The following is a 14,157-nucleotide window of genomic DNA, read 5'->3' as shown; positions in this document are numbered from 1 at the left end:
CTCGCACCCGGAAGCGTGACTTCCGGTCGGCAGCCGAGACCCACAATCCCTCGCGCCCGTCCTGGTCTCGCCTCCATACTCCTGTCCCGCCCCTTGCATAGAGTTCGCAGCCTTGGATTGGCTACTGCGGCTTTCGCTCCTCCGGTGGGCGGGGCCCTGGTTCACGCTGCTGAGCCAGGAGCCGACCGGAGGGGCGGTGGGGGTAAGTCACTGCCAAGGGCAGTCGGCATAGGGGAGGACGCAGCTGGCGTAGGCGCTCGGGAGGGCTGGAGTCAGGATGGAGGCGGACGCGACGAAGCTGCTGCCCTTCCTGGCCTTGGACGCGCGGGCAGACCTGCAGGCGGCGGCGGCACATCACGTGCTGGCACTGACAGGTTCTGGGCCGGGCCGCAAGCTGCTGGCAGAGCAGGAGGCGGTGCTGCGGGCACTGGCCGAGCTAGCTTCGGCCCCAGCCCGAGACGCTGCCCGAGACGCTGCCCGCGCTCTCGTGAACTTGGCCGCCGACCCCGGACTGCACGAGCCGTTGCTGGAGGCCATTCCTGGTCTGTCCATGCGTCTGCTGGACCGCGTGTTGGATCCACAGTGGCCCTGGGCCGAGGAGGCGGCTGCTGCGCTGGCTAATCTCAGCCGCGAGCCAGCGCCGTGTGCCGCCCTGATGGCAGAGCTGGCGGCCGCGAAGCGGGGGGATATACTCTTGGAGCGGCTGGTGAGAGCGCTGTGCTCGCCTAGCTACAACGCTCGCGCGTCCCTGCACTACCTGGCGCCGCTGCTTTCCAACCTCAGCCAGCGACCTGAGGTGCGTGCCGTTCTGCTGGATCCCAACAGGTGAAGCGCAGGGCGCACGCGCGGTCAGGGAAGGGATGGAGGTGAGCGGGGACGGCCCTGAATGATTCCTCTCTGCAGGTTCGTGATCCAGCAACTGCTACTCCTTACCCGACAACACCCAGAAAACTCAGTGCGCAGGGGCGGGGTGGTCGGGACGCTGCGGAATTGCTGCTTCGAGCACCGTGAGTGGTGTTGGGGTGGGGGAGTTGTCGGGGCTGGGGACTGGACTCTGAGGCCCCTGTGGACCAGCCCTCAGTCCTGTTTCCTCCTCATCCCCAGGACACCACGAGTGGTTGCTCGGGCCTGACGTGGACATTCTCCCGGTCTTGCTGCTGCCCCTAGCTGGGCCTGAGGATTTCTCTGAGGAGGAAACGGAACGTGAGTGGCTAGCGTGTAGCCTCAATATTGGAGGGAGAGGAGGGACGTCATTGAGGGGAGAGGGAGGAGGTGGTGTCCAGGCCCCAGGCCCCTTTTGAAACCTTCCAGCTGGGAGTTGCTGCGCACAAGTGGGGCTTACACAGGCAGAACCTGGCTCAGCTGTCCCAACTCAGGGACCCAGTGGCTCCCACACTCACTCCTAGGGCTGCCTATTGACCTGCAGTACCTGTTACCAGACAAGGAGCGAGAGCCTGATGCAGACATCCGCAAGATGCTCATTGAAGCTATCATGTTGGTGAGCAGCCATCCTGCTACAGTAAAGTCACCCCCCACCTGACACACATATGAGCATAATGATATCTGAGTAACCTCTTTCATCTCCTCAGCTGACGGCCACAGCACCAGGTAGGCAGCTAGTGCGGGACCAGGGAACTTATTTGATCCTTCGAGAGCTGCACAGCTGGGAGCCGGAGCCTGATGTGCGATTGGCTTGTGAGAAGCTCATCCAGGTGGTTGCAGGGTTGGAGAGGCTGGGGAAGGGGTGCCTGTAGCTGGTCAGCTGCTCACCTGCCTCCCTTGCTGACAGGTGCTTATTGGGGACGAGCCTGAGCATGGCATGGAAAACCTACTGGAGGTGCAGCTGCCTGAGGATTTGGACCAACAGCTACAAGAGCTCGAACAGCAGGAGCAGGAGCAGTTGGAGCGTGAGAGGCAGGAGCAGTTGGAGCGTGAGCAGCAGGAGCTGGTCCCAGAGCCATGAGAGGAGAGGAGTGCACTTACCTGAGGCCCCTGCAGTCCAATACCAGCTCCAGGCCCATCTTTGCCAGGCTTCTCAGGCCAGGCCTTCCTGTAGCTACCTGCATGCCCTCCAGGCCCTCTTGATTGGATACTATGCTCTGCAGAGTTACACTTAGGCTCCAGTCCATGCCAAAAGCCCTAGAGCAAATGTCCAATAAACTTCAGAGGGTTGAAATCACCGCCCAGCCCTGTGCCATGTTGCTATCAGCAAGAATGCAGGTTGTGCAGAGCAGTACTGTGAGCCTAAGCCGGCCAGCCCTGTAACTTTTCTGCCTCCACACCTCCATATGAGGTGGAGGTATCAGGTGGAGTCAAGAGTCTTCTCATGGCCAGTGGAGCCATGAGAAGACTCTTCCAAGGCACAAGGATGGGAGCATTGGACAGAAAAACACTATGAGCCCTGAGGAGCCAGTTGCAGCTCCCAATCCTGAGGGTACTGTAGGATCTGGGCACAGGAGGGCGCCTAAGTATAAGTAGTGCCCCTGTTGTCAGCCCCAATCCCTGGTTCCCTCAGCTCCCTCTGCCTGAGCCCTGGCCTGAAAGGGCTGACCCAACATACCGAGATCCTGAGGTCTTCCTAGGACTGCACCTCTCTGCTTGACCCGTGGCCCTGCCCTCAGCCCTTGTCACCTCTCTATGTCTTTCTATCTCCTAGTGTTGGATTGGACTAGTACTCTCCAACCCCTCCAACTAGGCATCTCCCTTCCCTACCTCTCCAGAGAGCCTCTCAGATGTACCTGCAGCCTGGCCCCCTGTCCAAGCCTCTCCCCCAACTACCATCTGCCTCCTTGGCTCCCACTATGGGCCTAGGAGCTGGATCTATTTTTCCCCTGTATCTATGTTCGTTCCTTTTGCCCCCCACTTTTGCAACTGCCAAGCCCCATGGACTGTGATGGTGGCTCTCACTCCACTGTGTTCCTCCTGAACCTCTCATCAGACCTCACCACCACCTTTTGCATTGAGCACCTGAGTAATGGCCCCTCACTGACAGGCCTTTCCAGGCTCCTAACCCTGGTGAAGGAGCTTAACTTGTCTTCCTGGGAGTTTAGAATGCCCACTCCACACTGGAGGCCCATTCTACCCTGTGTTCTCCTGCCTTGGCTGAGTGCTTCATTGGATACCCCAGGCATCTCCCTCCAGGTCCCCTCTAACCTACCACCATTAAAGCTCTGGTGTCCTAGGCAGGTGTCATGTGTGGACCAGTATTTTCCCTGACCAGGAACCCCACAAGGCAGTGGCAGAGCCTCAGCCTGCCAAGGCACACGGAGGCCATCTGCCCTCTTCTGGTACTAAGACATCTGTACTCTCCACAGAATGAATGGTTTATCTGGCCTTGCCATACCCACTGACCCACCCTCAGTCAACTGGGGAGTGCCCAGGCATGTTCCTGATGGCAGACCTGGAGCACAGTGACAGTGGCTGCCTCAACATTGGCTGCCTGGAGGTGTTTACCCCCAGACTGGCTGTGGTGGCAGTCTGGAGCCCTAGCCAGGCAGAACCTGCATCTCTTCTGGGGCTGGTCTTCAGGGGCCTGATCTCAGGGTTAGAGGCATTCTCCTTTGGGGCATCCGGCCGCTGGGGGCACCACAGCTGCAGGACCAGCCTCGGGGATTCCAAGTCCATACTGCTGGGCTTCATGTCACTTGGGGATACTAGGAATTGGGACTCCAGCTCCTTCTCTGTAAGGCACCACAGTGCAGTCAGATGGGATGCAGAGGGACCACCCGCTGCCCAACTACTCACCCCACAGGTCATAACACACCTGGTGCAACACCCAGTATGGTGTGGAAGAGAGTGTGCAATGAAGGCAGCATCCAGCCGTGAGTGACCACCTGCTACAGGCCCAGGTGTATGTGTGGGCGTGGCTGGAGCAGCCCCTGGATCAAGTCCTGGCACTCTGCAGGCAAGGGCTCATGGCAGTGGCCTCCTGCTCTCCAGTGCACCCTGCACAAGACTGCCAACAGTGCTGGCAGCTTTGAGGGGTCAGTCTTTGTGTCACTGCTGGGGCGACTGAGGCACAGGGAGCTGAGGCAGCTTGCCCTGGGCTAGTGCAGAGCTTAAGTTCTAATTCAATGGAGCCACTGCCTTTCCTGAATTCCAGGGTGAGTAAGGGTCCTTCCCTAGCCCGGCTTCCCCATCACTGCAGTTTGTGGACCAAAAGTTCGTGGAGGATGCCTGATTAGTCTATCCCCATCACTTTCTCCACCATGCAGGATGATCCTTCTTAGAGCCCAGGTCTCTCACTGTCGACTCTCTGGGCCTAGGCTCAGGCTTGAGAGGTGGTACTCACCTGGGGACAGACCTGGTTGGAAGGTGGGACCGCGGTGCATCAGGTGTACCATGCGGTGGGGCTGGCTCTCCTTGAAGGGTAGCTTCCCACTCACCATGGCGTAGAGGATGACACCTCTGGTGGCATGAGCTCCTCAGAGTGTAGCCCCTCATCCCTCCCATGGGTCCTGGCCGTGGGGTCAGGGGTGCCTGTGGGGCAGCACCCAGGCTCCACAGGTCGGCCTTCTCCCCATTGTACTTCTTGGTCTTGAGGATCTCTGGGGTCATGTAGGCCACAGAACCACAGAAGGTGCTCAGCAGCAAGTTCTTGAGCCCCATGCGGTTGGCAAAGCCAAAATCTACACAAGGCATGTGTGGAGGATAGTGCAGGGAGGGGCAAGGGTGTCAGGGAGAGTGGGCTCAGGAGGATGTTGGTCTGTAGGGATGGCTGTGGGGGTGTCTCATGGGGGCATATGGTATGCATGGGCAACAGCAAAAATACAACTGTGGGCAAGGGTGGACCTGGACTGGGAGCACACATGAGATTTAGGCCAGTGGGTTCAGGCTGCAGGTGATGGTGATCTGTAGACCTTCTGGGAGGGCTGAAGGTTGGAGCTAGATCATCGTCAAAGATAGGGGCCTGGTTGGGACAAGAGCAGAGCGTGGGCCCTCTGCAGAAGTTAAGGCTGGGGGTAGAGTTGGGGAAGGGGTGGTGGGCTCACCAGTCAGCTTTAGAAAACCTTGGTTATCCAGCAGGATGTTCTCACATTTAAGGTCCCTGCACGGAGAAGGGGAAGTGGGACTGACCTGGGCTCAAGTGAGTCTCTGTGCAGGCTGGCAGTGGGCCAAGTGTCACCCTCACTGATGCACAATGCCAGCGTTGTGGCAGTGGGCTACAGCACTAACTAGCTGCCAGAACAGTCTATGGGCCTCCTCCTCTTCCAGCCCTGGGCAGCAGCAGTGATCTGACACAGTATTGATGTGGCCCAGCAGGTCACCTCTGGCTGCCAACTTCAGCACCAGGTAGGAGCACTGGCTGCTTTGATATGTCTCGTACAGCTGCACCTGGGACCCACCCACCTACCATCACCCAGAGACAAGGCCAAGGGTGTGCTGGGATTGTCAAGGGTACTGGATATGGGTTTCAGGATGGGATTGGCTCTGGCCTAAGGGACAAAGGAAGGTACCAGGTGGGAAAAGGTGACAAGTCTGGGGTGGGCAGCAGGCAGGTGAGGACTGGCCTTGGGGATGGGGAGGATGGGGACAGGCTGTGTTGAGACCTCTGCCCACCATGTTCTGCTGCTTGTAGGTAGCATTGAGTGAGGAGATCTCACGGGGAAGGTACTTGCGGGAGAGCTCCAAGGGGGCCTCAGCTGTGGCGATGCTCTTGATAGCTACCTGTGGGGTGGAGGGTGGCTGCTGTGTGCAGACACAGCCCCTGCAGGGGCAGACTATAGCATGGCAGCCCCTTCTGTCCTTTATACACATTGCAGAACTTGGGGTTTGACTGAGTCCTTGTACGGCAGTGCTGACCTATTCCACCCCTCCTATCCCTGGCACTATGTGTTCCAGGGAAGTTGAGAACAGCAGTTGATCAGCCTGCAGGAGTCCTGGGGAGGCTTCCAGGGCCAGGGAAGGAGCCTTGGGGGAGGGAGCCAGAGCAGTTGGAAGATCCCTGAGTGTGTTTGGGACAGGGAGGTGCCTGCTAGGCCCTGGCTGGGAGCCACTGGAGTCCCTGGGAAAGAGACCCTGGGAAGGAGGTGAGCCTGCCTCACCATGATGTGATGCTTGCCCCCAAGTCGAATGACAGCTTGGGGTTGTGCTGCATGTGTTCGCGTGTGGCGTAGGCCAGGTACACCTTGGAGAAGACCCCAGAGCCAATCTTCGTAGAGGAGAGCAGGTAGCCATTGTCCTTGCACTCATGCACCTGCTCCATGAAGGTACTCTGGTCCAACTTTTGCCTGCTGCTGCCCTTCATAGAGGGCAGGGTACCACATAATGGGACTTGGTGGTCCAGCTCCACCAGTTTTGTGGGATGGGACAGCTGAGTCCTGACTTGTTTCAGAGGAGCTGGGGCAGCAGAGGACCAGGCAGCAGCCTAGTTTCTGAAGACTTGTGGGACTGGGGCAGAGGCAGGGGAGTAACAGGGGCTGAGAGCTCAGGATGGGTGGTTATCACAGCTTGGGGTGTGGGCTGACACAGCTCAGGGTAGCAGGGTAACACAGTCCTTGATTGACCTGGGGGGCCAAGTTCTGAGAAAGGAGGGGGCAGATTCTAGAATGGAAGATTCTAGAGCTGTACCTGCATTGTGCCCTCGAAGCAGGTATCCTTTTGTTGCCCAGGACCTGCCCACTCTGATGTCTGAAGATACCTGGTGGGACCAGCCCTGTCCTGTGTGGGGCCCTTTATGTGGGGTGAGAACTCACTTAAAAGGTTAGGGTCAGGGTGAGGCCTCTGTGGATCCCTCTGGACATGGCTGGCCACAACAGGCCCTTAAAGAAACTGGGATGTAGAGTGGGGGCAAAGTCAGGAGGGCCAACTTTCTAGGGCAAAAGGAAGGGAAAAGGGATACAATATATGCCAGCCATTCCAACCGCACTTTCTCTCCTTTGAGAGAGTGTCAAGGCAACAACCAGCTGAGCTCTAATACAGGCTGAGCCAGAAAAAGAGTAAGCAGGGAACCCACACCTCCTAGCCTTCTCCACTGGAGCCTAAAATCCTCTTAACCAGAACAGGCATGTCACAGAAAGCCTCCCACTTATAGTTCTCTGCAGACTTGATCATACATCCCAGGACTAGCAAGGGCCAGAGTCTGGGCCTACTTCAGAACCTTCAGCTCCAAGAAAGGCGTCAACTTCATTCCTCCTGTCTTCTGGCTCCTAGAGGCCTCTGTGAGCACTATTACTGCCACGAATAGCGGCTAACATCTACTGAGCACCAACTGTGGGCTAGATGCCATTCTAAGCAGTCACACCATCTGTAACTACCACATTCAGCAGTCCTGTCCCCTGTTCACAGAACACACTGAGGTGCCTGTTCTGTGTGGGGTAGTTCATATCTAGGACCTCAGGTCCGAACACAACCAAGCAATACCTGTTTTACAGATGACGAAATTGAGGCCTGGTGTGGCAGAACCCAGGCCCAAATGTGTGGTCTCTGCTGTGAGTTGGACAAGACAATGGCTGCAGGGCTGGAGGGTAGGGCTGCTTGATGGGCAGCCATTCCAGGAGTGTCCATATGGGTCCAGTATTTGCTAAACACTCTGGGAATGTCTGGAAACTTGGATTCTCCTCTACTGAGATCCATGGGGGAATGTGGTATACTTGCTGCAGCAAGGGCCTTGGAATGGGCTACCTTGAATTGGTAAAACACATTTTCTTATCCTTGTTGGACTACGAGTTTCTTGAGAGCAAGGCTTTTGTTTATAATCTCCTTGCTCACCCACAACCCCTGTCTGGCAAATTGCCTAGAATATAGAAAATAATAACAAACTAACTTGTTTGTGGCTGACCTAAGTGTTAGAAAAAAGAGAAACTGCTCCAGGTGATTCAAGCAGAGGGATTTAATGTGGAATCCATTACTCAAGTGTTAGAAGGGCTGGAGAAGCACAGGGGCAAGATGCAGTTAATGGAAAATGGGCATCTTCAAGAAGCTACCATCTCTAGACCTGGGGCCAGGTGGTTCCAACCAAGGGTGGCTGAGCAGCTGAGCTGCTAATCCCATGCCTGGGAGCCTGTGCCTCCAGTGGCACCCCTTCTCTCACTCCCAGCTCCCACCAGTGCCAGTACCCAATGGGAAGCCAGCAAGTGTCAAGTTGAATGAGGAAAGTAGAATCAGAATAGTCATTGGCTCCATCCACCCTCCCTTCACAGTCTTGATTAGTCTCCTCTTTGAACCCTAATTCACCATGGGGCTTCACTGGACAACCATTATATGTTGGACTTTGTGCTGAACTCTTGAGAGCAAAACACAGACTCAGGCTTTCCTCTTACAGAGCTTACCACTTTGGAGGAGATATTGGCATTATTAATGTAATCACCCAGGCAGCTTGTGTGTTTGGGGAGTGGAGATGGTCACTGTGGCTGGAAGTCTGACTGAGGCTGGGGAGGGGTCAGGACCAGTGGGCATGCTGGGAGTTGGCTATGGGAAGGCCCCCCCATGAGCTGTCCAGGTATAAGCTTAGAAAAGGCCCCCCTGTCCCCACCCCCCAACTTCCATAGCCCTGGTGGGTCCCTTCTGCCTGTGAGGGGGTGGGGCAGGGTGGGACCCTTTCTGGTCTTTCCCTGGGTCAGGGCCCCTGTCTACAGAAGCCACACTCTGGGCCCTGCCCTCTTTTGGGCACCATCCCTACAGCAGAAACAAGCTCAAGTCCCTCTAGCTGCAGAAAAAGAAGGTCCTGCTCAGCTATTGCCTGGCCCTGGTGTTTATCACAAGCCTCCACTTTGTCTTCTCACACCCTCTACCCTCCCAGGACCCCACCACAGAGTGATTTCCACATCTAACTGACACTTCAGACCTGGATGCCATGCTACTGACCACTTCCCTTTACTCAAATCGCTCGTTTTGCTTCTTAAACTTCCGGAATACCATTCACTCTCTTTTATTTTATTATTTATTTACATATGTTTTTTGAGTCATGTTGGGGTCTCACACTGTCATCCAGGCTAGAGTGCAGTGACATGATCTCAGCTCACGGCAACCTCCACCTTCTGGGCTCAGGCCATCCTTCCACTTCTGCCTCCTGAGTAGCTGGGACTATAAGTGCACACCACCACTGCTGGCTACTTTTTTGATTTTTTGTTTGCAGAGAGGAGGTCTTGCTATGTTGCCCAGACTGGTCTTAAACTTCTCGGTTCAAGCTATCCTCCCGTCTGAACTTCTCAAAGTGCTGGGATTACAAGCTTGAGCCACGGCGTCCAGCGGCACTCTTCTTTTTGATGTGAGCGCATCCGATTTCGGCCTTTGTCCCAGCTTATCCTTCCTTTCTCAGCCCCAAGGTACTGCTTCCCACTCCCCCCGCAACGCCATTCACAGTACTTCGTGTGAGCTGTAGTTTGTCTTATTGATCATTTACTCGTTTATTTGCCTCTCTACGGATTCTAAGGTCCCGAATGCAGGGGCTGATCACCTTAATCCCCGCGGTCTATTGGTAGACAAGTGCGCCTCTGACGGGCTTGGTGTGTGTAACTATGCTGGGGGGTCCGCAACAAGGGCCTCAGGTTATTTGCTGAGTGTTCGGGGTGTGTGTATATGTGTGAGAGCTACAGGGCATGACAATACTCCAGTATGTGTCCAGGACGGGCGCACCTGGCGTGTGACCCGAGACAAGTATGTGTTTGCGAGTGGACCCGCTAGCTATGGGCGCATTTGGGTGCAATGCTGCGCTGAGCCTTCCTTCTCTTGCGCTTTTGGGTCGGTGTCTGGAGGTGGGAGTCAGTCGGGGGGGGGGTGTGCGTCCACCGGGGACACGGAGCCCAGTGCTAGCACACCCCTGGGCTGACGTAGCTGTTCTGCGCAGATGAAGCCCAGTCCCGAGCGCCCCGAGAACTGGGCCTGCGCAATGTCCCGCCGCTCGTGCAACCATCAGTCAGGTGTGGCGGCCAAGGGGAGGACGGAGGCGGACCGCGCGCTAGGCGGAGTCTGCGCACTTCGGCTCTTTTAGGGCGAGGTGGGCGGGGTGGAGCGAGTGAGGTTGGCGGATCCGGCCAATGAGCGCAGAGATCCTGCGGGGGCGGGCCCCGGCTGTCGGGCGACGGGTCGCAGTTGGCCAGACGGCAGCGAGGGCGGGCTCGGTGTGTGCAGCTCCGCCCATTCCGGGCAGCGACTGGGCTGGAGGGCGGTGCCCGGGCGGCGGTGGCGGGCGCAGCTCCTCAGGTAAACCGCGGGCGGGGTCGTGCCTTTAGTGGTGCTGGGGAGGCGCCCGTTGGAGAGCCTGGGCTAGAGAGCTTGAGGGATGCCCCCTTGGATGGGCCGTGCGGGAAGCTGAGCCAGAGGGCGCCTACCCAAGGTCACCGGGAGAGCACGGGGAGGGTCCTGGGCGTCTCGGGGACCAAGGCCAGCCCCATTCCCCCGGCTCAGGTGTGCTCAGCGCCCCTGGGAAGCCGACTCTGCAGCTTCACAACCCGGAAGAGAGACCCGGGAGCTTTGTGACTGACATTCCTCCTCGGCGTCGGCGCGTGGTTCCCGGTTCCCGTGCCTGCCCCTCCCCGGGAGCAAGGCAGTAGTCTCCGTGCCTGCCTCTGCCCTGGGAACCTGGGGGTCGGCGTACCTTATCCCCTCGGCGGAACCACCGAAGGTCCTCTCCCTGGAAAGCTAAGCCTAAACCCCGAGTGTCCCAAAGCCGGTGCGCACCGGGCCTCTGTATTCCTTTCGTATTTTCTTTGACGATTAAAGGAGGCGATCCAGAGCAGGAAGGTGATTTGTCCAAAGTCACGAGGACTATTGGTCATAGAATGTAGGTCATAAAGCTGCAAGAGGCGGAGGGAGTCAGCCCTCAGTCAAGGTGAGACCCAGGTGGTGCTGAGCTGGAGCCGGCGCGTCGATTTTGGTTCCGATTTTCTTGCAGCGTCAGCGCAGCTGCAGTGCACTGTTAGGGTCGGAGGAGACTGTTATCTGGGCATAGGTGGCTCCGTTCTACCCACACTCTACAGAGGTTCCCCTTTGCCAGTTTAGGTGGGAGTGGGACAGATCATAACCCCAAGTGCAGTGAGGTAAGCACCAAGGGGTATGGGACAAGAGCAGAGGGGACTGGAGTGGGGAGTGGGAGGAGTGACTGAGCCTTGGGAAGTGAGTAAGCTGCAGCAACTATTGAGTTTGGAGCCAGCCACACTGGGGTGGAGGCTGGCTTTGAGTGGACAGTCTTGGACTCAGGGCCACTTTGGAAGGAGATGGTGGTAAATGAGTTGATTTTGGGGCATGGGAAGGGAACAGAGGTTGGTGACGCTGGTTTCTGACCCAAATAGCCAAGTGCTTGATGATGTAGGAATGAGGCAGGTAGGGTGGGGGCTGGCAGAAAGTTAGTGGTGGTGAAGGCACCAAGTTGAGTTTTAGACTGTTGGGTCTGAGTGTGATGACCGTGGATGGAGATGCCCAGCTGGCACTGGGTGCTGGGGAAGGTAAGGGCTGGAGATTCGTGGGAATCGTTGTGGGATATTTCATCAGTAGCATATGTTTGTGACATGGTTGCATGTACAGTCTGGACACGATGTGGATTTGGGGATGTCACTCTCAACAAGATCTTCATTCTTAGGCCTCAAGTTGTCATAGCTCTAGAGAGCAGGTGTCTCTGGTCTCTCGTTGGTGTCAGAGTGGAATGATCTGAGGTTGAGCTGTCCTTGTTAACCTAACACTGATGTCCAGGCTGCTGTGGCTTCTTCAGACCTGTATCTCAATATTTCTTACTGCCTTATGGTTGTCTGCTGCCTGCTGAGGACACCAGTGCATCAGAGGTGGAACCTGTGGAGCATGCACTTACTTGAGTTCACGGCTGTGCCATGTGTCAGGAAACAGGTGTCTGTGTTTATTTTTCTTTCCCAGGGTCCACAGAGGCCCAGTTGAGAAGCAAGGTTGCTGCTGTCTATAACCAGCAGTCCCAGGCCTCATAGCCCCCTTTCACAGAACTGAGTTACTCTGGGTAAAGATGTTCTCTGTCTATGTCAGCTCTCACAGCTTAATCTCTTTGGGGTAGGAGCACCAGGAAAGACTCCTGTGGCTCTTGTGAGCTCCTGGCCAGTGCTCAGAGAATACTGACTGCTGAACATCATGAGAAACATGCTTTCTTCACTGAGCTAAAGGGGCCACCTGGTTTTGAGGGCTTGCAAGTACACCAGTGACAAAACTCAGCATGGTTTTGTTTTGATTTGTTTTTTTGAGTTGGGGGTCTCATTCTTGCCCAGGCTGGCATGCAGTGACTCACTGCACCCTCAACCTCATGGCTCAGGTGATCCTTCTGCTTCAGCCTCCCAAGTAGCTGGGACTACAGGCACTTACCACCACACCCACCTAATTTATACTATTATTGTTTGTAGAGACGAGGTCTTACTGTGTTACTTAAGCTGGTCTCGAACTCCAGGGCTCAAGCAGTCCTCCTGTCTTGGCCTCACAAAATGTTAGGATTACTGGCACGAGCCACTACACCTGACTTCAGCTTGGTTTACATTGAGAAATCATGTTATCAGTGGACTGTGAGCAGTGAGCCGTGGAACTGCATTTTCCTGGGTCACCAATCCAAGTTCTTTCTGGTGACTCTGGAAGTTGATTCTGAGCCTTATGTGTAGGAAGGAGTGAAACCTTCCTGTCTCCCTTGACCCTGCAGGTTGACTCATCACTGCCTCCAGTTGTAGTACCTGTGGCCTGCACCCATCTAACCCATTTTGGACTCAGTGCAGGTGGCCCAGTGTCTCTGTTGTGTCCAGAGTATTGTGGCCAGGCAGCGTAATACTTGTATGTATTCTCTTTGTGACCTGAGAGAGCTTTCAGGTTCTCTGTGTGGGCCTGGAATGGCAACTGGCTGGCATATACTAAATATGGTTGAATGGAATGAAGAAGAAACCGCATCTGCATTCACACAGAAATGTGTACTATGTAGGGAGAGAAAACTCTACCAACTGAATCTGCCACCCTCCCTCATTAGTTTTTTTGCTTGTTTTTGTTTTTTTTTACTTAACCAGATCTCTGATTAGCATTTGTGTTTTTTTTAAAACAGCCCTGTACATACAAGTCTGTGCACTAGTGTGAGGGCATCTGTAGATAAATGTGGAAAGGCGGATGTTTGACCATTCTGGCTTGTAGGGGTCATTTCTCAGGCTCTGCCACTGGTGCCAGCACCCAGCACCATAGGCAGTCTGGGTCCTTACCATATCCAGTGCCAGCACCCAGCGGCATAGGCAGTCTGGGTCCTCACCATATCCAGTGCTCCTGACACTCAGTTTTGTGCCTGGCCTTGCTCCAAGTCTTTCACTCGTGACTCTTTTTTGCCCCATAGCCTATGATTAGAGGTGCTAATCATCGCTGAGCATCACCATAGTATACATGGTAGGATGGGGCACAGGGAGTTTCCACACTTGCTTATATCTGTGCAGTTAGCACACCCAAAGAGTAGCTGGACATCTGGCTCTGGCACCAAGTATGTAACTAACCACAGTGCTACTCAGCCCCTCAGTTCTGGAAGGGCAGCCAAATGCGTCTGCTCATCCTAGGGGTGGTCAGTACAGTCCCCCATATGTCTGCTGGTTGGGTCTTCTGAGAATTCTTATGTGTTCTTTGCTCCATTTTCTGTTTGCCACAGTGGTGTACACAAGCTCCTTTGCATACAGTAGGCCTCACTTATCTGTGGAGATATGTTCCCAGATCCCTGACTTATCTGTGGGAATATGTTCCAAGCACTACCTGAAATGGCAGGTAGTGCTGAACCCTATGTGTACTATATTTTTTCCTATACATACATACTTATGATTAAGTTTGATTTATAAATCAACAGTAAGAGATTGACAACAACTAACAAAACAGAATAGTTATAACAATACTCAGGATGGTATGCAATTTAAAATGTATGAACTGTTCATTTCTGGAATTTTCCATTTAATATTTTTGGACTGTGATTTTTTTTTTTTCAAGTTGGAGTCTCACTCTGTCTGGAGTGCAGTGGCTGCTCCCAGCTACCACAGCCTTGATCTGCTGGGCTCCAGCAATCCTTCCACCTCAGCCTTTCAAGTAGCTGGAACTATAGGCGCATGCTACCACATCCGGCTAATATTTTGATTTATTATAAAGGTGAGGTCTCCCCAAGTTGCCCAGGCGGGTCTCAAACCCACAGGCTCAGGCAATCCACTCACCTCAGCCTCCCAAAGGCGCGGGATTACAGGCTGAGCCACTGAGCCCAGCTGATTT

General features: G+C 55.1%; 2 protein-coding genes across 2 annotated transcripts; one reads left to right on the top strand and one right to left on the bottom strand.

The window, feature by feature from the left end:
• The first annotated feature begins 201 nt into the window (after positions 1-201).
• On the top strand, positions 202-3,185 carry HGH1 (HGH1 homolog). The gene is made up of 6 exons (XM_008069990.1): positions 202-825; positions 904-1,007; positions 1,105-1,203; positions 1,407-1,498; positions 1,590-1,712; positions 1,790-3,185. The coding sequence occupies exons 1-6, from the start codon at positions 278-280 to the stop codon at positions 1,961-1,963; spliced, it is 1,140 nt and encodes a 379-aa protein (XP_008068181.1). The 5' UTR covers positions 202-277; the 3' UTR covers positions 1,964-3,185.
• A 651-nt stretch (positions 3,186-3,836) lies between these two features.
• Positions 3,837-6,247, bottom strand: LOC103272526 (testis-specific serine/threonine-protein kinase 5-like). The gene is given in 8 exon segments (XM_008070014.1): positions 3,837-3,898; positions 4,292-4,405; positions 4,494-4,628; positions 4,992-5,047; positions 5,132-5,334; positions 5,560-5,667; positions 6,045-6,064; positions 6,067-6,247. Coding segments are annotated over 8 exon segments (879 nt in total).
• Positions 6,248-14,157: the final 7,910 nt, after the last annotated feature.

The sequence above is a fragment of the Carlito syrichta genome, unplaced genomic scaffold (assembly GCF_000164805.1).
Source record: "Carlito syrichta isolate Samal-C Ts95f unplaced genomic scaffold, Tarsius_syrichta-2.0.1 Scaffold312719, whole genome shotgun sequence".
Taxonomy (NCBI): domain Eukaryota; kingdom Metazoa; phylum Chordata; class Mammalia; order Primates; family Tarsiidae; genus Carlito; species Carlito syrichta.
The sequence above is the reverse complement of the archived record's forward strand: the minus strand, read 5'-3'. Positions and strand labels throughout refer to the sequence as shown.

Bases quoted from the DNA above. Each gene is read 5' to 3' on its own strand.
- HGH1 (XM_008069990.1), top strand. From the start codon at position 278: ATGGAGGCGGACGCGACGAAGCTGCTGCCCTTCCTGGCCTTGGACGCG. The intron at 826-903 runs GTGAAGCGCAGG...TCCTCTCTGCAG, and splicing joins GTTCTGCTGGATCCCAACAG to GTTCGTGATCCAGCAACTGC. The intron at 1,204-1,406 runs GTGAGTGGCTAG...ACTCACTCCTAG, and splicing joins CTCTGAGGAGGAAACGGAAC to GGCTGCCTATTGACCTGCAG.